Source organism: Schistosoma mansoni, chromosome 4 (genome assembly GCF_000237925.1).
Source record: "Schistosoma mansoni strain Puerto Rico chromosome 4, complete genome".
Taxonomy (NCBI): Eukaryota; Metazoa; Platyhelminthes; class Trematoda; order Strigeidida; family Schistosomatidae; genus Schistosoma; species Schistosoma mansoni.
Window position 1 is genome coordinate 22931555 of NC_031498.1, and position 26057 is coordinate 22957611.

Genomic DNA, 26057 nt, shown 5'->3' on the forward strand with positions numbered 1-26057 from the left:
TGTCTGGATCGTTGTTCCACGGGTTCTGATGCATTCATATATTCACCGACCTCAGTAAACATTCGAAGAGTTTCCTGTAAAACAGGCAACATTAACAAATACCAGTTGAATCCGACGATTTCAATGACAGGTCACTCTTAAGTTCTGACTCAATTCATTGTTCATATAAAGAGACTTCAAAAACCATACCTGCTTATTCAGGACACCTATTAATGATGAAAACTGCCTCAAGATCCTAGCTAAAAGAGCGGACACTCTCATTACTGTTAAGAAATACAACTTCAGTCGTGTATTGGCAAGTATGTATATGTTTCGTAAATAATGGTCCAACCGACCTGCATAAGATCTAGGTTTTTTTGCAGATGTTATGTAGTTTTACTGCTATTTCATCTCCTGAATTGCTGCCTTATCCTGAGAAGAGAAGGGTTCAAGAAATCTGGGAAACGATTAAATCCGGTTGATTGGAAGTAACGGGCAAACGGTCGTTTTCTTATGCTCACACAATTTTGCATCACTGATTGTCATTTGTTCAAGTGTAGCGCTGATAAATTCTAACAAACGTGCCCTGAATTATAGTAAATAGACTACCAAAACTATCCCATATGTAAGGCAACTACTATGCGAATTCCGGCACATATATGATGGAATAATATTGATTGAATAATTGAGATTTGTTTATGATCTTAGTCACCTTACTTGACTATACTCATATTACCTCATTTGTTTGCGTAACCTCTGTGAATAAATTATTTCACTAGATATTTACAATGATACACTGAAAAGACAAGTTGGGCAAAGAAATATTTTCTTCCAACTAGCTCTTCAGTAATATAAGTTTTACAAATGAGTTTAATAATCTTGTTATGTAACTTCCACTCCGCCTGTCCTACTAATTACTTATCATTAATTTCACAGTTAAAAACAACATTTACACCCAGTTTCAATTCCTACTCTTATATAACTACTTGGAATAAACAAGTGATTATGAAGACTCACCTTAGTTTTAATGTTCCAAAGGTTGCGCAGCTCACTGATTAGTATGTTGTTAAGATGACTGATCTAATTGGTATCGACTTTCTACTTATTTGCAAAACATATATATTAGTGTGGAGTCCTGATGAGGAACTAGTTGAAAAGAAATATTTTCCTGCTCAACTTGTTTTTATTATAAATTATTTGTAACTTTCATCATTCTTGGCACACAACAGGGAATCCAATATTACGGTCCGTAATTATTCTAATTCACTAATGAACAAAATGTAAGGAGAAATAGTCATGATAATCAAACGGCTCGACTTTCCCAAACAAAATTTGTCACTGTGACCGTGTTAATAACCCTAAGCCAAAGTAAATGCATTACGCTCTCATATAAATAAGTAGTAATTAATTACTAGAAAGTGATCAGACACACCTTTTCTTTTTTAGTGAATGTAGAAATCAGACACTAATTCCTATGGAAAAACTTTCTATTTGAATAAAATATGAAGACAAATTCGTAAAAAAAGACAATCAGTGTAACTAGAAACAAAATTGAAAACGAAAAAAAGAAAAAAAGGAACTAAATCCAAACGAAAACACGATAGTAATCACAGAAAGCTGAAAGAGAAAATTCCAAAGACGTTCATGATCATCAAATACATGATACGGAACATATTTAACAACAATTAGCAGCAAGCACTCATAGAAAGAGAGTTGTTCAAAAAACGTGTTTGACATGGTTAAACCAGTACTTGTTTATGATTTGATTCGCCATTATTCATAGCATTATCATTGTCTTCACTAATGTCGTCGTTTTCAGTTGTATTTTGAATGTGTTGAGAAGCAGCCGAGAATAACAATAACGATTCAGACTTAAAATGTATGCCTGACTGACGTCGTACAACAGACCAAACATATGGTATGAAAAATTCATCTGGAGATTCTTCTTCTACATATTTAAATTTCAGATCTGGGAATTTCTGGGGTACAAAAAGTAGGATACAAAGAACATGCATAAGCTAGGAGAGGAAAACATGAAACTAATTCACGTTATTTGATGAGGGTGACTTACACTCTTATTTATATGTTAATAGAAGTCTATGATCTGACTAGTTGGTGAACAACTACTGATATAACCAAGTTTAATAGTATATGAGTCAGTAATTATCAAGCAAAACCAGTTCCAATTCTCACCTATATACTGGGGATGAAAGATGTGGCGGCACTAAAAATAAGCCTTCCTGTTGCTTAATTAGTTTCACACAAAGTCTCCAACCGTTTGTTACGATAGTCGCGCGGATCCTAACCAAGCAGTCTGCATCTACCAACATGGCTCAGACCGGAAGTTAGTGACTTCAATCACTGATGCCATGTTTTGGTTTGGCCGCCCCTAACTCTTTTCCAACCATCCCCTACACTAGTCAGCATAGCGCGTCGTGGTAATCGGAGTTCAGGCATACGTAACACGTGGCCCAACCATCTCAGTCGATGAAGATTTACAACCTCATCAACTGATTTACCACTATTCCCTAACCTCACTGTTTCTTACCAAGTGGTCCCAGAAGATGTGAGCAATATTTCTAAGGCATCTGTCATCGTCAGACACCAACCTGTTAGGGCTGATCAGACTTCCAAGATAAGTGAAGTTGTCGACGCGTTCGACTACTTCACTCCCTATGCTTAGTTCAGGTGTTGACGCAGGACAGTCCTGGAATAACAGTTTACATTTCGAGGGGGAAAAACGCATTCCAAATATCCTGGGATTGTTACTCAATGTTATCAAAAGACTGCATTTTATCAGCGTCTTCACTAAACAGGACTATGTCATCTGCGTATTCTAAGTGGCTTAGTGGACCCCCTGGTAGGAGAATAATTCGTGAAAATCAAGTCGACGAGAACGTTATTTCCAGCAGTAAGTCTATGATGAAGTTGAACAAAAATGGATATAGTGGACAACGTTTTAAGGAGTCGTTTAGCCGAACAGCATATAGACGACTGTTAACGAGAATCCACTCTATTAGTGCTTTTTCTACCCTCGTACTCAGTGATATGTCTGAAGCTGACAGTCCACGAGAACTAGCCATCGGGTTGCCAGATACACGAAGGGTGTATCTCGTCGGCTCTCCATTTTGGCGAGGTGAGGTCAAGTGAATGACCACACTAGGATCCTGTATGTGTGTTTTGGAGACACAGCACATATCAATGGTACAATATTCTAGGGTTTTAGACAAGGAGGCCTGTTGGCCGACTTGACATAAGGTGAGTACGTTGAAGGCTCGAATGCGTAGTTTGGAGCGGGGTTTCAGTAGACCTGGGACAGTATTTCATGCACTGGAATACTTGACCATGGTGACATTTAAGGAGGAAGTTGAAAGAGGAGGCTTAGGATTGAAATTCAATGTAAGAGGAATAATAGGAATTGAATAGGGAGACTGGTTATGAATACAGTAATCTTGAGTACATACGACCTTTTCTAACCCTACTCCTCCTTGTGGGAAGGTAGCATTGATGTTTTGCTGGTTGTCTGAAGGAAGCACCTTACTACCGTCACACTTCTGTACAGTCAGCAGTACGACTTCGCTTTCGGACCTTGGGTTCGCTGCTTTTAGTCTTACCGCTCTTCAACCGACCTGTCCGGCATGGTAGTACCTTGAAGAACGATTGCTACAGCCAGTATAGCTCAATTGGTTCATTACGATAGGTAAGCCCGGTCACCACGTCAGGGTAGCAGCAACGGTCAGGATTGCCAAGAGAAACGTTGGATTTACCCGGAATCCATTCGCTGAGATTTTAGAAACACGCTCTTTTTCCTTAATGTCTTACATCAACTCAAAGCCCAAATATTGTGTAACTATTCGTTTAAATTTATACGAAAGTTCTTACAAATGATAGTGTTGTGTAGTTACGACAGATTTACAATAGATTTTTAATGAATTACATGGGCGACTAGTTGTGACCAGAAAAGGTAATTTTAATTGATTACAGTCTTCACATTTTGAAACGAAGCGAACATCAATTGTATGAAAATCCCGAATTTCATTGATTGTTAGCTATCTGTTTCTACTTTTTACTTCCGGTCATGAACTTCATTTTCATTTAAAGTAGACAAAGATTAAAAACATGAACAATTATAATTTTATACAAAGTAATTAGTACTATTTGTTAAATTACTTTCAGATTGCAACTTCTTTGAGTATTACCAATATGTTTTATAATCACTTGCATAACAGCATGTGGTTGAGTTGGTTGAGGTCCTAATTCAGACTCAATTTTCTTTGAAAAATGCGTTAAAACAATATCAATGTTTTGTAGCACATTCTAAAATTTCAAAGAAACACGGACATAAACGAGCTTATCATTAAGAAGATGAAAAGTGATTATTATCTAGACCATTGAATCAAGGAATAATAATCATTAGTGAAGTTAAAATAATGAGAATCTATTGGCTATGGTCCTGATAATTAGGCAGATGCTTGTTTAGAGTGGAATGGAATATTCAGATACTAACCACATGAGTTTTAGTACAGCGAAGAAGTTAGTCAGTCTTATGCAACATTATCTACTTATTTACGCCTGTTATCCTTTGTGTGGGAGTATAGGCCACCCATCAGCATTCTTCGTCTAACTCTGTCCTGGAAAGTCCTTTTCACTTGCTATTTAACCCAATCACACTTGACGGAGAAGCTCTGGAACAAATGGAAAAGTTTACGTATCTGTTCGACATCATCGATGAACAAGGAGGATCCGATACAGACGTAAGGGCAAGGATCGATAAAGCAGGGGTATTATTCCTACAATTGAGGAACATACGGAACTCAAAACAACTGTCAGTCAACATCTAAGGCACAGTCGTCAATACGAACATCAAGACAGTTCTACCGTACGGAGCTGAAACTTGAAGAACCAACACTGTGGTGTGTGTACTGATGTCAACAAATATAAGTAGCATGCATCAGCAATTGAAAGTGAGATTATTATTATTACCATTAGCTTTATTCAATATTATAATTTTGTGCAATATAGAATCCTCAAAACAATGTATTTCAACAAGTTTCGTTTCTTCCTTCTTGATTGATCCTGGCGACAAATATTGAGTGGTCCCCAGTTATAAGTTAGCAGTCCAGTCAATCCACATCTAAATAATGCACATTCTTTTCGTTGAATATTGCCAGTAACCACGATATCTCTGATTGGGCCTTTTGTAACTTGCACAGCGAAAGGTTGTACACTCTTCAGAAACGCACATGAATAGGCTATGCGATTAATAGCCACAATGATGTATTAAAACAAACAAAATTAGAAAACATGTTGAAATATCTAGATAGAAGGATTAGGTAGCCCAGATGTTCAAGCAGGTCGTCTGAAGGCAGAAGGTTAAGAAGATCGAAGAAAAAAGAACAAGAACAGAGAATGATTGCTGTGGAAAATAAGGAACAATGAGGTCTGACACGATTGATTGACATTTTGCAAATAAAGTATTTACTGTATGGTTCTCAGATTTTACTAAGATGCCCTGTAATTTTCTATTGAAATACATTCGATTGTCTTCACTTGTGTTCTCGTTCACTACACCACAACCATCATCAAACATCTACAAGTATTTAAAAAAAATTGTCTACGCAAAAGATATCCGTCATCCGGATACCATCAGCAAAAGCGTATTGTGGCAGAGAACAAACCAACTTCCATATGAAGAAATTAGGAAAAAACTTTGGAGGTGTATAGGATATACATTGCGGAAATCATCAAACTGCGTCACGAGAAAAACACTAACTAGGAATCCTGAATGGAAACTGAAAAGAGGAAGGCAAAAGAACACACTGAGGGGAGAATTGGAAGCAGACATCAAAAAGATGAATAGAAACTGGAAAGGATTGCCCAGGACAGAGTTGGATGGAGAATGCTTATGGGCGGCCTATGCTCCTCCACGAGGGATAACAGTTGCACCTTTGATGCTATCCAAGGAACACCAGTTCCAATTTTATGTTAAAGTATGTCATATGGCAGAAAAACGGTCTATACACGTCCTCTTAATTTAATTACATAAATAAATGTTGTGAAAAGTTGTGTTGTCAGTATTGAAATATCTTAGAACTAAATCTATCGCTTAATTTCAGCATCCAAACAAATTTCCTTTAATAAGCAAAGTTGATAGTCAGGTTATTGAAGAAAATAAAGTTGACTAGAACAGTGAGTAGTTGTCACCTTTTGATATTTCTGGATGAGTTTGTGTATGTGTTATAATAGTAACTCTTTCGCAACAACTACTACTATATAACCTGAAAGGATCAAATATAAACATAATGGAAAATCCAATTACATGAAGAACTCTAACCTGAAATGATGGATGTGAACGAAGTGATGCAAATGAATCCCTTTTATACAATAGAGAATAAATTAAATCTGGATTCGATACCATCGTATGCGTAAGAATTGAATTAATAATTTCTAACAGCATTCGAATTACTTCTTCAAGTAAGGCTAACTCTTGAACCTATAAAAAACAAACATTGGTCTCAGGTTATCGTAAAGAAGGTAGCAACCGAAAAAATTATTAGAGATAGATAAAAAAAATTCTGTGATAGGAGATTTTTAAATTAACGTTTATTTATTTATTTAAACACATATATATTGGTACAAAAGGGCACCAGATACATATGCGCCACACAAAATAATGAAAATAGGAAGAGAAAGGATGAAAAAAAGGGGGACTCAAATGTACAACCAGAAGACTCTTTCAGTCAAGAAAGTTAGAACCACTCTTTATGAAGTAAAAGAAGGTTACAGCAGGCTCGCCACTGGCTTCTATTCTGAGACATATCTGATAACTCATTACGATATCAAATTAACGTTATTATTAATTGTATCGCTGTAAGGACTTAATCAAAGACCATTACACACGTTGAACTACAAATACAGGAGGTTTAATGATGAAATTCATCTTAAAACACACACACGGAGTTAGTAGTTTTGTGAAGATAAGATTGTGAAAATAAGTCACAAAACGACACAATAATGATGGTGGATAAGAAACACTTTAACCAGTGAGAAAAAAAATTAAAGGGAAAACTGACATTCGTAAATATAAAATAATAAAATTCCCTGTTTTGTTTAGCTTGTTTTGTGCTTTAAGGAGATACAAAAGTTTATTCTTTGAATTCCGAATGACTTAACAAGGTCAGACCCTAACCGAAAATGATATCTCAACCTACTACTGATAAGATTTTCTAACGTTTCGTGACTCAGTGTAAGCCACTTCTTCAAAGAATAAATAACCACCACAACACGAATATTATGTGACCAATCAAAAACAGGTCTGAATAAATCAATCTCATGTCATTTCAGTTCGGTCAAGGTGATTCATAAGCGACAAGTATGTGATTTCGTGTGTATGTGTGCAATGTTAATGATGAAAAATGCGTGGCATTTATAATGACAAAGGAAAGAGTTTAATTTGTAAGGAAATTGTGTGGAATTGTAAATAATATCAGACTAGGTGACTAGGATAGATAGTTTAAGTCGGATGTGTGGTGTGGTCTTCCGTTCTATTGAGAGCAGTGGGATTAAGCATTATATGGAATGCTTCAGCTACTCTCCTTTCTTTGTAATTGGAAAAGCCTTTTTCTAGTATTTTGATATCTTTGAAATCAATTTGATGATTGTTGAAAATGGCGTGAACTGCTATTGCCGATTTAATTTGAAGTCTATCCAGTTCTACAAGATTAAAAAGTTTCTTTGTGTACCTAATATATTCTTTGGTACGAGTCAAGAGTTCGCGAGATTACTCTCCAATATAAGAGGCATCACAATCGACACACCCTAATTTGTAGACACAGTTCTGTGTAGACATGAATGGGATTTTTTCTTTTAATCGAACTAAAGTATTTCAAAGTGTGTTCGTTGTTTTGTAATATACTTTAATTCTGTGTTGTCTTAAGATCCTTTGGAGTTCTTCAGTTGTGCCATGACGGTAAGGTAAAACTGCAGTACCAATCCATGGCATTTCATACGAATTATTATTACGTATTGAACTGTCTTGTTTTAAAATACTTCTAATTATTAAATTGTGAGATACTTATTACATTCTTTTGTTCTTTTTATTTGTCCACTTCTGATGTGATGATCTCGTTGACTCTTCTAAAAAAATTTAAGGCTAACAAGATCTTAGCACTGAAAGCATGTGTTGAATGGAAGTCAATATAACGATTAGAGTGTGTGGGCTTTCGGTCACACATTTTTCATCATCAACAGTGCACATATACACACACAAATTTACATACTTGTCGCTTATGAATCACCTTGACCGAACTGAAATGACATGACATTGATTTATTCAGACCTGTTTTTTGATTGATCGCACCTAATATTCGCGTTGTTCCGTTGTACTATTTAAACTTGGATTATTGTTAATTTGGTTATTTATTCTCTGAAGAAGTGGCTTACACTGAGTCACGAAACGTCGGGAAATCTAATTTTCCTATTCACTAGGATATTACAAATATATTAATTTATTTATAACAATCTACCCAATGCTCAATTTATTCAAAATTATCAGATCAAAACTTGGTAATGATACCTACTACTAAAAAGGATATTCAGTCAGTCTCAACGTAGAACTTCTTAGGTACGTACATCAGTTCGAGTTGTCACACCACATTAACACAGAGATGAAGTTGTCGATTCAAATCCCATATTGGTAGAAGTAGTAAGAGTATAAGCAGTAATCCGAAAGATTAGGGTTTGAAGGTGTTATTCAAGGAGTATAATCCAGTGAAATAAATTTGGAAAGACAAAAAAGATAATAACATGAAGAATTCAGAAGATTAGAATTTGGAAGAACACGAAGAGTGGATGCACCTTCGCCATTGCAAACGATTTCGAGCCATGTCATTCAAGGTCTCTAACCATCGGTTGTTATCATCTCGCGGACCCCAACCAGGTAGTCTACACTTATCAACATGGCTCAGTCTACTTGTCAGTGGCTTCATGGATTTATGCCACGTTTTGGTCTGGCCGCCCCCAGCTTTCTTTCATCCTACTCCCACACCATAAAACAATGCACGTCGGGGCAGTCGGTGGTTGGCCATACGTAACACGTGTCCCAGCCATCTCAACTGATGAAGTTGCCATCCTTACCTAGTATCCGTTTCCTAACAACTGCATTACTTACCTGGTGGTCCCAGGATATATGAACAATGCGTCGAAGACACCTATGATCGAATACTAGTAGCCTACGAATATCCTCTACTCTTATCTTCCATGTTTCACTGCCATAAAGTAGGACGGTACAAACTACTGCACAGTAAACCCGTTCTTTTGTTGCTAGACGGATATCTCGCCTACGCCATAAATGACGCAAGTTGGCGAAAGCTAGACGAGCCTTCTGTATCCGTGCTGAGATTTCGTCGCACACCAGACCACAAGGGCTGATGAGACACCCAAGAAAAGTGAAGCAGTCAACACACTCAACTACTTCACTCCCTATCATTAGTTCAGCTGCCGATGCAACCCAATCCTGAAGTAACATTTTGCACTTCGAGGGAGAGTATCGCATACCGAACATGCTTGCCCTATGACTTAATGCTATACCTACTCCAGCGAAGCCACGGGAAGCAGCATCAGGGCTTCCAGATACACGAAGCGTGTATCGAGATGGTTCTTTATTTTGATTAGGTGAGGTCAAATGAATGACGCTACTCGGATTTTGTATGCGTGTTTCGGAGACGCAGCACATATCGATGGTGTAAGATTCTAAAGTCCTAGCTAAGGAAGCCTGTTGTCCTATTTGGTACAATGTTCGGACATTAAAAATCCTACATGTAGTTTACAGCGTGGTTTCAGGAGACCAGGAATAACGTTCTGTGTACTCGAATCGTTTGCCCTAGCGTTGCGAGGTGATAAAAGGACGTGGGAAAGGTTAGTCGTGGAGATAAGAGAGTTGTTAGGTGTAGGAAGGATTTGAAAGTGACCAACTTGGTCTCGTGCGCAGTTACGGGTATGAGGGCTAACATCACTTCCCGGCTGCCCACATCGTGGATATTAATAGACGGTGATTCCTGTTATTCAACTAAGCAAAAATACGAATATGTTGAATACAATTATGGGAAATGTTAAAATTTGAATCACGACACAGAAACTAGTATCTTCTACACACGTTCAGCAACAAAGCGCTACATGAAGTAAAAGTTACAACATTACTACTCGTGAGACAACTACATGGAAATGATATGAGTAAACGTAGAAGGGACCTATCATTTGTGAAATCAACGAATGTGACATAATATTACAATGCCACGACCACCTAAACAATATGCTTATTAAACATATTTTCAAACCACAAACCAATAAAAACGAACCATTTCTTCCTCTGTACTAGATGATATAAGTGATGTATTGGATAGAAGTTTAGTGATTTCGGCAGCCGATTGTGATTGGTTGTCATCAGACATTTTACGCAAAATATCCACAGTTTTATTATGACGCTTGATCAATAATTGAAGTAAGCTGAAAATACACAAACAAGAAAACATCACTGAATTCAGAAGTCAACAGAATAGCCATCTACTGATATAGAAGAAATAATGAGGTTAATTTCCAGCGTTGGAAATGCTGAAATTCATACATGAAATGCAAACATTTCTTGCAAATCTCATGTACCGTATTAAGTTGATTGATTTCCACAGTAACCCCGATTTACTAACAAGTAACATCATTTAAGCTTAGCGATTCTATGAAATATGTTATTTTGTCAAGTGATAAAAGCGTTGCTAACTATAACATAAGAATAATGAGCATGTCCTAGATATGATTTGATTATAATAAATATTGCACTCTTCTTTCCTCGGACTTGAGCTAATTCAAAAGACAAACGATTCTGCGAATATTCATTAGGAGAGACCAACGAAGAACGGATTAACGAAGGAGCTATTAAGTATAGATGTCCTTAAATATACCGCGAAAAACAAAAAAACGAGGAGTGAATCTGTATGAAACCTAAAGGGACTTTTCTTACGAAAATTACACATTTTCGTCAAAGCACTAGTATTACAATGAATAGCTTCCCAGAAAACGTGATCCTTATTGCGGAATAACTTCGCCTGCAACTCTTCTAGAGTTACTGCCGGTCCCAAGATCGGGTAAAGGAGGAGAGTTGGGTATGGGGTCGGCAAACCTACCTCGTAGGAAAAAATGTTGCTAGAAACCGCCAACCAGATCAAACAAATTAAACCATTTAAACTCCGACCTCAGAGTTGAAGGGAGAATTATGGCGCTCCTTCTAACAACCACAGCAGCAATTTTTATAGCTACATGGAATGTCCAGTCGAATAGCAACAGAAATGAGGAGATACGAATTGGCAGTACTTGCAGTCAGCGAAAGCCATTGGACTCAAGCTAGATAGCAAAGGCCAGATACAGGAGAGATGCTCCACACACTCAGGGAGTCGCTCTAATAAAGTCCAGAGAAGTCCAGAATTATCAAAGCATTATTCAAAACGAAGAAGGAGGGATCACAATGAATGTTATCCAACATTATGCACCCACCAATGATAGCAACGACGACGATAAAAATCAGTTCTACTTGGGGTTGCAATGAATCATAGCGAAGTGCTCAAGAAAGGACCTCACCATCCTGATGGGAGATCTAAACGCCAAAGTCGGAGTGGATAACATTGGACATGATGATATAATGGGACGACATGGACTAGGAGAGAGAAATGAAAATGGGGAGAGATTTGCAAATATATGTGTTTTCAACAAATTGGTTATAAGCGGCACAATATTTCCACACAAACGCATACATAAAGCTACATGGATCTCACCGCACCACACCACAGCGAACTAGATAGATCATATTTGTATCAACAAAAAATTTCGAAGGACAATGGGAGATGGGAGAACTAGGAGAGGAGCTGAAATAGCTTCAAATCACCATCTACCTGGTTGTGGTCAAGATGAAAATGAAGTTAAAGAAGCACTGGACAACTGGAAAAACTACATTACAAAGGTTCAATACAGTCTCTCTTCGAGATACTTACAAAACCAATCAATTCAAGATACCTCTCAACAACAGGTCCCGAGCTCTACAGAATCTACTGAAAGAACAGGAAACTACGATGGAGGACAACTGGAAAGGGATAAGGGAAGCACTAACTTCAGCGTGTCAGGAGGTTCTGGGTCGGAAGAAGCATCATTATAAGGAATGGATCTCTATGGGAACCCTGAAGAAGATTGAAGAAAGGAAGAACAAGAAAATGGCAATTAACAACAGTCGAACACGAGCAGAGAAAATGAAGGCACAAGCAGAGTACGCAGAAGCAAACAAGCAAGTGAAGAGGAGCATTAGAACCGACAAGCAGAAATACATGGAAGACCTACCTAACAAGGACTGAGGAAAAAGCTGTAAGAGGAGGAAATATGAAAGAACTATAAGATAATGATGATAGATAGTATCATTTGAGGGAAAAGTGAAATCGTGATAAGATTCAAAGGCACTATAAAGATTTGTAAGCAATCAACATGAAAGCAATTAGATTAACAAACAATATTGGGTTGAGATGTAACAGCGATAATAAATAATATGAGAAAAGCCTCAAATACCATGAGAATGTGTACGTTTCATGAAAACTAATAATTGGCTAGAAAATCTGAATAATTGAAATTATCAAGATTACTTACTATATGCAAGCTGTGTAAAAATGATTTTATAAGTTTACCTACCCAACTAGTGTATCGCACGCATGAGGATGAAGTTTGGTAATTCGGGGAGATAGATTTGCTAGAGTTGCCAAAATATTAACATGAAGGTATTTGTCCTAATGAATAAAGAAGAACATTTACTCATAGTTTACAGTCGAATGTTTCTTTTTTTTTTAAAATTCATACGAAACAGATAAAAACAGATTTTAAAATGACCTCTCGATTACCGTCTAAAAAAAATAATCATGTACACAAAGAAAAAGGTAGTCAATAAATATCTTAACCCAATACGAAGTCTCAACTGTTAAAAACAGAATATAATTTCGCAATTATGAAGACGATGGATGATGAGACTAGTGAGAAATCGAAGTTATGCATACATTTGAAAATGTTATTGAAGAAGTATTTCACTGTATTATACTCCTTCAATAACATCTTCAAATCCTAATCTTTCACATAATGCTTATACTCTTACTACTTCTACCACTATAGGATTTGAGTCGACAACTGCATCTCTGTGCTAATGTGATATGGCAACTCGAACTGATACACGTACGTACGAAGTTCTACGTTGTGACTGACTATGCATACATTATGTCTGAAACTTACAATCCTGTCATACAATTAAAAATAATAATTGGTGTAATACAGACGAAGACATGATGTGACAAGATATTCAGTAGAAATGCCAGAGATTATACTCATTTGTTTTGAATCGCTCGTGAATCCGTAGTTTAAAGGCTTATGTAAACAGTAGCATAGATACTTAACTCATTCATTACTTAAGTACATACTAAGAATTTTGAACATGAAATAAGAACGAGTGTATGTGGTGTACAAATAATATAATGCAACAAAGAAACCCAGGGAAAATACGGAAAGATTTAAGCCACTTAAAAAGAACGTTTTGATGTAGCAGTTCAGTATTGATGAATGATGCCTATGTACCTAAAGCTAAATTTACCTTATTTGACCATTAATTTATCAGAAAAATAATCCAACTGATGAACTAAACATGATGTATAGGACTCAATAAATATTCTACAAACTGACTTTCCACCCAATTATTACATAAATCCAAGGAAGTAATCATGTATTTTTGACAGCGACGGACTTCAGAAAGCTCATAAAATGAAACAGATGTAAAGAACTTTCGAAAACGATACGAAGAGAACATGTCTTACCTTCAATTGGTTCAAATGGTATTGAATGGTACGACAAAGAACTAATACAGTTAAGCTTCCATATGAAACATTCGAAAGTCGACGATTTGCTGACCACTGAACCCATTTAATATCCTTTAAAGAAAATAGTTGGATAGTTGACGAAACAGGAGATAACAGCAGGAACAGAAAATAACATTAATTAGTACAAAAATGTACGTATTGCACAGAAAAATATCGGGATATAGGTAGCATTTTGAACAAACAAAAGGAGTCTAAGGTACTTAAGTGGGTTGTTTAAATAGTCAATGGTTGATGAAACATCATTGTTTGACCCCTCGCAGTTATCTTTCAAACAGCCATAATAGGCAGTAGGCCGTAACACAATTATGATACGCGGTTTCAGTGTATATTTTTATTTTATTATTATTATTAGCTTAACTCAATATTATATTTTTGGTACAATATAGAATTCTCAAAACAACGTATTTCAACACGTTTCCGTTTCTCCCTTCTTGGTCAATCATGATGAAAAATATTGAGTAGTCACCAGTTAGAATTTAGCATATCAGGAGTCGACATCTGAATACTGTACATTCTTTTCGCTGAATATTACCAGAAACCACGATGTTTCTGGGCTTTTTTTGTAGCCTGTACAGCGAAAGATTGTAAACTCTTCATAAAGGCACCTGAATAGGTTAACCGATTAACAAACATAATGATGTGTTAAGACAAACATAAACAGATAACTTGTTGAAATATCTAGATGGCAGGAACACGTAGCCCAGATACTCACGCAGGCCGCTTGTCTAGTTTGAAATACTATACAAAAACAAAGCACGATTTCTTAGGTGGTTTTATTACATGCAATAATAACTGTACAACCGACAAATTTTATTCCGGCTGTTTATTTACTTATTCTGTCAGAAATCTGAATTTTTACTCATAAGGGTACCGAAAATATATCATTAATATTCTGCCCAGTGATCAATTTACACCTTGGTATTGGTACTTACAACTAACCGGTCACTTGTTTTGAGCGCCTATAAGAATTTTAACATGAAAATTCCAAACACGGCTTATAAGGATTTTTCCGCCGTAACACACAAAAATAAGTAATTGAGAATGATAAATATTCATGTAGATACAGTCCAATTCATTTGTCAAGCACAGATTTATGTGGATTAGCTGAAGTTAGATATTAACACCGTCGGATCTTGGCTCAGTGGTCTGGAGAGTAAGCGTTCATGCACAAGCCCAAAGGCCATAGGTTCGAATCCGACGTGCGGAGTTGTGGATGTGCACTGCTGAGGAGTCCCATACTGGGACGAAACCGCCGTCCATTGCTTCCAGGTTTTCAATGGTGGTCTAATATTGATCCATTTGTGATCTCGATCAAAACAGATTTATGTCCTCAACTTTGAACCACGCTTTACATGTGAGGGCTAGTGAAACTCTCCAGTTACTCAAAGCAAAGTATGAGGAGAAGGTTTGAACTCGCTAACCAATATTTGAGAGCCAAGTATTTCAGATGCAGAGCTGCCGAGAAGTTAAGAAAGGAGTGAAGCTCAGGAGCCTCGGCCAAAGTCCCTCTAGTTACAAAAAAATAGACAAACGGTTGGGTCACCTTAAACTACTTTTTTAGAAAACTTCCTACAGACCTTTTAACATGTTGATCCAGTAGTTTCCAGCACACCTTAGCCAATAATTCGATTATATGTATATCAATTTTATAGTCTCATGTCAAAGAATATTCTACTTTCTACGATACCTACAATCTAGGAATTAAGTAGGGGGAATTTCGGCTTATGGATTATACATGGCTAAATAGTTTAACAACATCCAACATCTGATTCTAAGAGGTACTTTTGTCGACTTAGTCGACAATTTTGATTATTCTAAAACGTTTGTCATGAAAAACATGAGTAAAAGTCATAAATTACTTAATAATGAGACAGCTAATGAGATTCTAAAGATAATAACAGTTAGTAACAATCCCTAATTGAATACTGATTTTTAATGATATAATTATCAGTCTAATTACAACTAAAACAGAAGCAGTCAAAAGTTAAACCAGGAATTGTTAACTTTAGCTATTTAGACACCTCAACACGAAAACCAACTTACCAGGAGTAGTTTACTGTGTTTTCAATTCAAACTAAACAATCAATTGAATTCCTTATCAGGCAGACTGAAAAGTATTACGGTAACTGACCACGTAAATAAATTGACCAGGAAAAAAAGAACAATAAACTAAAAATTAACTCACTGATGTGTGTATATCACGTCCAAATTGTTCATTCTCCGTAAATATCAGTAAGAGAATTAATGCCATATAGACAAGATGTGAATTATGTGATTGAGATTTATATAGAATATTTAACAATGGTGGAAGCTGAAAATAAATTAGCATAAGAAGTGGTAATGTACATAGAACAAGATGGTATTTACATATCTGACAAACAAAACACATTCAAATTATTAAGAATACTAGTTATTAGTATATCCTTTCGAAAGAGTCCATATGCTTACCATTATTGCTGAAACTTCACAATTTGTAAGGATAGATGGTTTTATGACTAGCCTAATCATACGACATCTGTTCAAATACTAAAACTTGCTAAATTTCGTCTTTAGTTGATTAAGGGATATGTTTGCCAGTGAGTAACTTGTGACTGACAAGTCACCAATAACTAAGGAGTATTGGACAGAAGAAATAGTACATTAATTGAATCAAGTTACCTGCCGATATGAGCGATAGTGTACCGTATCGAAAAGCTAACGAAACTAATGTTAATCCTAATATTCGTCTAAGCATCAACAGATAGGTCATAATGGAACTAGATCATTCACCAAGTACTGGAGTTTGAACCAGACGTTAATTGTGAAGACTACTAATATTGCCCGACTGACCAAGCCGAAGCAAATGGAGACTCAGACTTAGCGTTAGCAAGTCGAACACCTTAACCATCAACCCAAAGTTTCACGGGTGACAAACGATGTACCACTTAATAGTCATTTTAGAAGCAGTATCATAGAAGTGCGAATGGGAATATGTACTTTTAGATGTTTTGTAGTATAAATAATTCCTGTCAAAACCTTGGTGCAAACAACATCCAAACTACCATACGGTGGTAGAGTATATACTATGGGAGTATGAATTAAATTCATCCTGCTTCGGTTTGGGCACCCGGGCAGTATCACAGCCCACACACAAATAAATGAAATGATGAATTCTATTGACGATACTATTCTCGCTCATATTAGAAGCAAGACAATTTACACTGTTATTATTATTATTATTTACCATATCGCTAATTCACCCCCTTTTATCCCCAATTTGTGTAACCTTACTTTTCAACTTATGCAGCAACTCTCTCTTGGTGGAAAATCTGTCCTATCTAAACGATCTCCAGTCACTGTCTGGTTGAAAGTGAATGCTTCCACCGATTATGAATACTGAAGCAGTCTTTCTGAAACCACGTACGCCGTTCAAGCTGGCTTCCTTCAACGTTCGCACACTAATGCAGATCAGACAACAGATAGGGCTGGCTATGTCTTTGGAAGGTCTTAATGTTGATGTTTGTTGTCTATCCGAGACCCGTATTCAAGACTCTAGTGAAGTACTACAAATCCGTTCTCCGTCTGTCGCCTCGAAAAGCTTGTTCCACGTGCGCTTATCCGGGGACCCTATGGCATCTTCGTCTGGTCTTGCTGGCGTTGGTGTCGCACTAAGCGCTAGAGCTGAGGCAGCACTAATCGATTGGATCCCCCTTAACAGTCGGTTATGTGCTGTTAGATCAGAAAGTTCCATCAAAGTGAGAAGAAATCGGCGTGAGAATCGGTGTCTTTTCGTCATCTCCGCCTATGCCCTGACAGATTGCAGCCCGGATGCAATCAAGGATGAGTTTTACCATCAGTTAACAGTTCTTCTCCAGAAAGCGCGTTCGACAGATATTGTAGTACTAGCCGGAGACTTGAATGCACAGGTCGGGCGTCTAGGCACAGAAGAGAGTCGTTTAGGTGGCCGATGGGGACTTGTTGGTCGCAGGACAGATAACGGGGACCGTTTGCTGCAACTGTGCACAGACCACAACCTGTTTCTGGCCAGCACTAACTTCCGGCACAGTCATCGCCGGTGTGCCACCTGGCGTCCTCCCTCTGCATCCCAAGCCTGGACTCAGATTGATCACATCGCGATCAGCTACCGCTGGCGTGGTTGTGTACAAGACTGCCGCTCCTTTTGGAGTACTTATCTGGAGTCTGATCATGCCCTGGTCTGCGCCAATCTCACCTTACTTTTCAGTGGCCGAAGGATTGACCACCATCAACGGATCGATGTTAGTAAACTGGCTGCAACTTCTGTTGCAAGTAAGTATCGAGCGGAGCTAGCTTCTAGGCTAGCTACCACCCCACCGAAAAGTATAGATGAGCATTGGTTGCATCTTCACGACGCCATGAAAATGGCGAGTAAAGCCGCTTGCGACTTCGCGAAACGTCCCGCTTATAAGCACTAGGTTTCTTCTGGCTCCTTACAACTGATGGAAGCCCGTCGGTCTACTCCGGGTGACCGTGAGTTTGACCACAAACGAAGGCTGTCACGTAGTGAAATCGGGCAAAGCTTGCGTAAGGACCGAGAAGCCTGGTGGTCGGAGCGTGCTAATGAGATGGAAGCAGCAGCTGCATCTGGTAACTGCCGGAAGCTCTTCCAACTCATCCGAGCCACTGGCAGCAAGAAGTCTGGTGTGAGTGAAACAATCTACGAGGATGACGGGATGCCAATCACTAACATCTCTCGACGTCTTGGACGATGGGCGGAATTTTTCGAAGGGCAGTTCAACTGGCCTGCTGCTCCGGAAACATCAACCAGTTTGTCCTGCCCCCCATGACCGATGACGACTGATCCACCAAACGAGGCGGAAGTCCGCAAAGAACTCCAACTCTTGAAGCGCTACAAACCACCTGGCCCAGGTGACTTACCTCCGGCTCTTTTTAAAGATGGTGGTGACTTTCTGGCTAAGGAACTGACTGTGTTGTTTGCAAAGGTTTGGGAGCAAGAAAGTGTTCCAACATCATGGAATGAGTCGATAGTCGTCCATATCTTTAAAAAGGGTTCACGTTGTTCCTGCAATAACTACCGGGGGATAAGTCTACTTCCGATTGCGTCCAAACTATTGGCTTCTATCATTCTTCGTAGGTTGTTTAAAACCCGAGAACGATTGACTCGCGAGGAGCAGGCTGGTTTTCGTTCTGGTCGACGATGCATTGATCACATCTTCACCCTCCATCAAATGTTAGAACACCGTCATACTTATCGCAGGCCAACAATCGTAGTGTTTCTTGATATCAGGGCTGCCTTTGATTCGTTGGACAGGATTGTTCTCTGGGATTGTCTATTGAAGAAGGGTGTGCCTGAGAAGTTCATTAACATCTTAAAGGCCCTGTATACGAACACCTCAGGCAGAGTGAGGGCATACAACCACCTTTCTCCCTTGTTCCATTCGAGCAGTGGGGTTAGGCAGGGTTGCCCGATCTCACCATTCCTCCTCAACTTTGCCATCGACGACATCCTGGAAACAGCTCTGATGGATGTAAGTAATGGCGGTGTGGATATGTTGCCTGGAGAACGACTTCTCGATCTCGAGTATGCGGATGATATTGTTTTACTGTGCGATAATGCCCAAGGCATGCAATCTGCACTTAATCAGTTGGCAATCAGTGTCCGCAGGTACAGCATGTGCTTTGCACCCTCCAAGTGCAAGGTACTCCTACAAGACTGGCAGGATTCTCATCCTGCACTCACCCTGGATGGTAAGCAGATTGAAGTAGTTGAGAAGTTCGTGTATCTAGGTAGCTACATAAGTGCTGGTGGGGGCTTGAGTGATGAGATTGATGTACGTATAGTGAAAGCCAGAGCGGCTTATGCCAATCTGGGCCATCTTTGGCGCCTTCGTGATGTTAGTCTGGCTGTAAAAGGTCGGATCTACAACGCGTCGGTGAGAGCAGTTTTGCTCTATGCTTGTGAAACCTGGCCTCTCCGAGTTGAGGATGTCAGACGTCTCTCTGTGTTCGATCATCGTTGTCTCCGAAGGATTGCTGACATCCAGTGGCAACACCATGTTAGTAATGCAGAGGTTCGGCATCGTGTGTTCGGGCGCAGAGACAATAATTCAATTGGTGTCACCATCTTGAAACACCGACTTCGGTGGCTTGGACATGTTTTACGAATGTCGTCCCAGAGACTTCCACGTCGTGCATTATTTGCCGACTCTGGGACTGGTTGGAAAAAGCGGAGAGGAGGTCAGTGTATGACATGGTGTCGTGGCATGAAAGAGAGCTGCAAAGGGCTAGCTTCTGTTGGTCCTTCACGACTCCCTGGCTGGGGTCTGAGAGATGGTGCTACACAGTGACTAGAGACGTTATCAGATATGGCTCAGAATAGAAGCCAGTGTCGAGCCTGCTGTAACCTTTTGCTTTCTTTATAAAGAGTGGCTATAACTTTCCTAACTGAGAGAGCTCTTCTGGTTGTACATTCAGTTTCCCCCATCACTACTCTTCTCCTTTTCTTTTTTTTCTCCTTCTTTATATATACGCATCTTCTTCCTTCTCCCATTCTCATTATTTTGTGTGGCGCATATGTATCCGGTGCTCTTTGTACCATTATATATGTGATTAAATAAATAAATAATAAATAAATGTGTCCGCTAGATGTGACATTTACTATATAATGGTTCCAACTAAACAAATTACATGTAATGCCCACCCCGAAGCAGCGTGGAATGACATCCGTAAAGCTGTGGAAACAGCAGTGATATCCGCTAGTAAGGTAAGCCATAAGGTCAGGGAGAAACAATGGATCTCGGCAGCATCTACCACACTGATAGATGCTCGAAAACTCATCCTTCCTGGCTCTGAACATAACGAAGAGCGGAGTCAGCTTAAGCGAAGGCTAATAAGAAGCCTACGCAATGATTGTCGAACTGATGTACGTACGTACGAAGTTCTACGTTGTGACTGACTGACTGACGCAATGATTGTGAACAGTGGTTAGTAGCGAAAGCAAGAGAGATGGAAAAGGCAGCGGCAATAGGTAACAGCAGACAGCTATTCAGACTTATTAAAGAAACAGGCATTAGGAACCCAACTATTAGCGAAACTATCTCAGACAAAGATGAGCATATCATTCATTCACAATCTAGGAGATTGGATCGATGGGCAGAACACTTTAGGGATCAGTTCAACTGGCCTTCAGCCACACTTCAGTTACCCACGATCCCCAGTCATCCTGAATGGCAAGTTAATGTAAACCCTCCAACTCTTCACGAGATCGAAAAAGCCATAGGAAATCTGAAGCGAGGGAGAGCAGCAGACCTTGACAGGTTTTCCTCTGAGATTTTTGAGGATGGTGGTCCAGTAATAGCAGCGAGATTGACTGAGGTCTTAGGTAGAATCTGAGAACTGGACGTAATTCCATCTGACTGGTCCCAATCACTGATTGTGCCAGTCTATAAGAAAGGACAAAAGTCCTCCTGTGACAATCACAGAGGGATCAGTTTGACTAATACAGTGTCTAAAATATTAGCTTCAATAATACTTGGACGCCTAACCAAAGCTCGCGAAGAGCAGACTAGAGAAAACTAGGCTGGTTTCCGACCTGGACGTGGTTGCATAGACCAGATATTCACTCTACGTCAGGTCCTAGAACATAGACATACATTCAGACGTCCCACAATAGTAGTATTTCTTGACCTTAAGGCGGCATTTGACTCCGTTGATCGTGATGTTCTATGGCAGTGTTTGTCACTGAAATGAGTACCAAAGAAGCACGTTAACCTCATAAAGGCTCTCTACTCGAACACAGCTGGTCGAGTTAGAGCCTATGGCGAACTGTCATCAGAAGTGGTTACCTCAAGTGGTGTTCGTCAGGGCTGTCCACTCTCCCCATTCTTGTTTAGCTTTGTCATTGACATGCTTTTAGAGATATCACTTTCATCATCTCAATCTCCTGGAGTTGAACTTTTACCGGGAGATTCACTTGTTGAATTAGAATACGCCGACAACATAGTTTTATTTGGTGAAGACGCTGACAAAATGCAGAGTCTTCTGACCACTATAAGCAACAATGCAGGCATGTTCGGGATGCGATTCTCTGCCTCGAAGTGCAAAATGTTACTTCAGGATTGGGTTGCATCGACACCTGTTATGTCTCGTAGGTTGAACGCTTTATTCAGATCTTAAGCTATTCGGATAACCCCAGGCTAGCACTACTCAGCGACTTGAAGACCAGAGAGAAGACACGAGTAACAGAGAAAACGCTTTACTACAAGGTTCGTTTTTGTACAGAAAATCGTAGGTATTTATAGATGTTTGCTTAAGTTAAATCAACGTCCTAATTCAGCCAATCCACTTAACGACATATATTGCTACTGACCAATGGTAGCATGCCACGTTGGAACTCCAGAATGTTCTGTCGTACTCTGATTGGTTGGGATCTTTTTTGAGCCTCTGGAGGCTCTGCTGGGGTTCTCAGGAAGCCGACTTAACACCTCCCCCGAATAAGATTTTTTCTTTGGATCTACTTGCAGCTTGGTAACAGGTTTTCTATGGCGTTCGGACTTCCTTGGTATCTCATGTCTATGGGTGTCTGTTGGGGTTCTTGCCACTGGAGTATCTGTAACTATTTCTAGCGGAAGCCTCACTTAACTATCTGCGGTGTCTAGAATCCTTTTCTCTCTGTGTATTTGATTAATGTGTCTGATCCACGTTCCGAAAGTCCCACGCACCTTGTATAGAACATTTCCCATTCTCTTTTCAATGACTCCAGGTTCCCAACGCTTTTTTCCGCTGTATGACTTGACGAGCACTTTATCACCGACGTTAAAACTCCGGATGTTCTGATTTGGTCTGCGTCCACTCATTGGTTTAGGTGGCAACATGGCGTCAAACACAGTTCGAATTTTTTTCCCGAACATCGCTTCAGCAGGGGATTTTCCATCTGGGACGATATGGTTAGGCGTAGTTCTATAAGCTGTTAGAAACTTCGTAATTACCTGACTTGTCCCCTCGCCTTCCCCTTTCAGGAGTGCTCTTTTGAATGTGTCGACAAAGCGCTCAGCCTGTCCATTTGATTGAGGGTGATAGGGTGGAGAGCGTATATGTACAATTCCATTAATGTTGCAGAAGTGCTTGAATGATTCTGCAGTGAATTGTGATCCATTATCGGTCACTAAAGTCTCAGGAACTCCAAAGCAACTAAACAGTTTGGATAACTTGCTGATCGTTTCACTGGCTGTACACGTTGCCATGGCATAGATTTGTGGCCATTCTGTGAGTGCATCCACTATGACGAGAAACATTCTTCCTCTTATTGGGCCAGCGAAATCGGCGTGCAGCCTCTCCCATGGACTATTAGGTTTTTCCCATTGTTGTGGTTCGCACTTCTTTGGATTTTTAGCTGCTTGCAGGCACGACGAGCAATTGTGGCATCTGATTTCGATATCTTGATCCATTGTAGGCCAGTAAGCATAGCTTCGAGCCAACGCTTTCATCTTATTGATCCCGGGATGGCCGCTGTGGAATTGTTTCAGAACCCTGTGGCGTAATGTTTTTGGAACAACAATTCTGTCACCAAATATAATACATGAGTCGACCATCATGAGTGAGTCTCGCCGGCGGAAATATTGTAGCATCTCTCCTTGAAAACGACGGTTCGGTCACCTGGTTAGGAGATAACCACTAACTTCTCTTAATGTCTCGTCGTCTACCGTGGCTTCTTTGATAGCTTTGAAAATGACTGGTAAACCATCGACTGCGTCTTCCAAAACTCGACGTACTTCTGCTTCCGTCTCAATTGTTGCCACCAATGTATCTTCTTCATGTTTTACTCGCGAACCAATCAGTCTAGACAAAGCGTCTGCTTGTCCAAAATCAGTAGTGAGCTGGCACTTGATCTTAAAGTCATAACCTAAGAGTGTAGTTCCCCACCGTTGCAGTCTGTTTGCTGTATATACCGGAATACCTTTCTTCGACCCAAAAATGGCTAACAATGGTTTATGGTCAGTTAGTAGGGTGAACTGGCGTCCAAATAACATCTTGTGGAACTTTTTTATTGCAAAGATAATCGACAATGCTTCTTTTTCGATCTGACTGTAGCTACGTTCTGCTGTAGTTAATGATCTAGCTGCATGCGATATGGCTTTTTCAGATCCGTCTGGCATGATATGAGAAATAACTGCTCCAATGCCATGGTTTGAAGCATCTGATGCTACCACAATGGGTAAGGATGGGTCATAATGGGTGAGCAGCAGATCCGAGACTAGTATTTTCTTGATTTCCTCGAAAGCGGCTTGACAATTCACAGACCAATCCCACTTCACATTCTTCGCCAGAAGGTTAGTTAAGGGGGCACGCAGGTGATGAAGGTTAGGAATAAAAGCTCCATAATGACTAACTAGTCCCAGAAAGGATCGTAGTGTAGGGACGTCCGTTGGTCTAGGCAGTTTTTACTGCCTGAGTATTCTCTGGATCTGGTCTTCTGCCATCTTTGTCGATTACAAATCCGAGGTAGCTTACCTTTTTCATACAAAAGTTACATTTCTCTGCACGCAGTCGAAATCCATATTCGGCTATTCGCGACAGCACCTGGTCGAGCTTCTTTTCTAAGTCTATTTTATCTACTCCCATAATTATTATATCATCCAGATAGGCTGCAGCACCTGGAACATCCTGTAGCATAGTATCCATCACTTGCTGAAATATAGATGGGGCCGTCTTGACTCCAAAAGGTAGTCGATTATACCTGAATAGGCCCTTGTGTGTGTTTATGGTGAGCAGATTTTTACATTCATCAGCAACCGAAATTTGTAAATAAGCTTCCGATAAATCTAACTTTGCAAAGAGCTTACCACCATTCAGCTTAGCAAAAAGATCTTCAGGTAGGGGTAGTGGATACTGATGAGTTTCTAGGGCTTCGTTTAGCCCGGTTGAGTAATCGGCACATAAACGGATGCTGCCATTAGTCTTCTTTACTACCACTATAGGTGCAGCCCATTCTGAGAAATTCACTGGCTCAATGACACCCAATTTATGAAGTCGTTCTATCTCTTGTTCAACCACTGGGAGGGCAGCATAGGGTACAGGTCTTTTAGGTCGAAAAACGGGAGTAGCTGCAGGTTTTAAAGTTAGTACTGCTTTAGCCTTCGTGCATTCTCCTAATCCTTCTTTAAACACGTTGTGATGTCTTTGCAACACGGTATTTTTCTGGCTACTCTCTAAGGAGTTATCAGAAGTAACTCGTCTGCAGATGCTATTAATTGAATGTTCTGCTAGCTTGAGTGTTTCTATAAGATCTAGACCCAATAGTCGAGTCCTGGGTTCTTCGTAAGGTATATGGTTGCATTTGTCGTAACCGCACCTTTAGACACAATGCAAGGTATTTCTCCAACAATATTTAACTTTCCGCCGGATGCACTGTGTGCTAGTTGTGTTGTTCGATGCACTGTGGGTCGCTCAATCTTCCTCTAAGTTTCTGGGCTTATTAAAGTAATGTCAGAAGCTGTATCAAGCTGAAGTCGACTACGGTGTTTATTAATATTCAAGGTCACGTACTTTCTTTGGTGGCACCTTCGAGCTTTGTTATGCGATACCAATATTCTTTTCGTTAATGTTGCAGACCTGTATTTCTTGAAGTAAGGTTTTGCAAAATGTCGTTTAAAGTTTCTTTTCCTGCATCTGGTTTCTACATGGCCCTTTCGATGACACTTACTACAATAACGTTCTTTATACGGGCAAAAACTCTTATAGTGCCAGCCTCCACATGCCCAGCATGGAGATGATGGTTTGTCGCCGGTATTACTATAATTACATGTGCTGGAACCTTGCAAGGATTTTCTCTTGACTGCATTGACATTATGGAAACAGTTACCGTTTTCTACCATTGAGGTATCATACTTCAAGTTCACTAACCTTTGGCACTCGGTAGTAACTTCTTGTAGAGTTACGTTTGGACACTGTTCCATTTTACTTAGAATTCTGGTTCTGATGTCGGCATCTTCTGAAGACTGTAAGCTGCATACGAAAACAAGACATTTGAATTGGTCTTCTGTCATTGCTGATAGTTTAAAGCGCTCACATTCACGATTTACTATGCTAGCATGTTGCACCCAATCATCGTTGCCAGCTTTTACTATCTTCAAGCACTGATGCCGAATATTGAGTAAG

The 26057-nt window shown here is 39.5% G+C and overlaps 1 protein-coding gene across 1 annotated transcript in view; it reads right to left on the reverse strand.

Moving 5' to 3' along the window:
* Positions 1–1718: 1718 nt before the first annotated feature.
* The window catches only part of Smp_078710 (hypothetical protein), a gene marked incomplete at both ends in the record, with an annotated part of 37293 nt that continues 12954 nt past the window's right edge, over positions 1719–26057 (reverse strand). Inside the window, 7 exons of the mRNA XM_018797241.1 lie at positions 1719–1958; positions 4150–4296; positions 6314–6472; positions 10335–10482; positions 12697–12791; positions 13860–13973; positions 16108–16233. Coding sequence (XP_018652303.1) covers positions 1719–1958; positions 4150–4296; positions 6314–6472; positions 10335–10482; positions 12697–12791; positions 13860–13973; positions 16108–16233 — 1029 coding nt within the window. The remainder of the gene's footprint in view (positions 1959–4149; positions 4297–6313; positions 6473–10334; positions 10483–12696; positions 12792–13859; positions 13974–16107; positions 16234–26057) is intronic.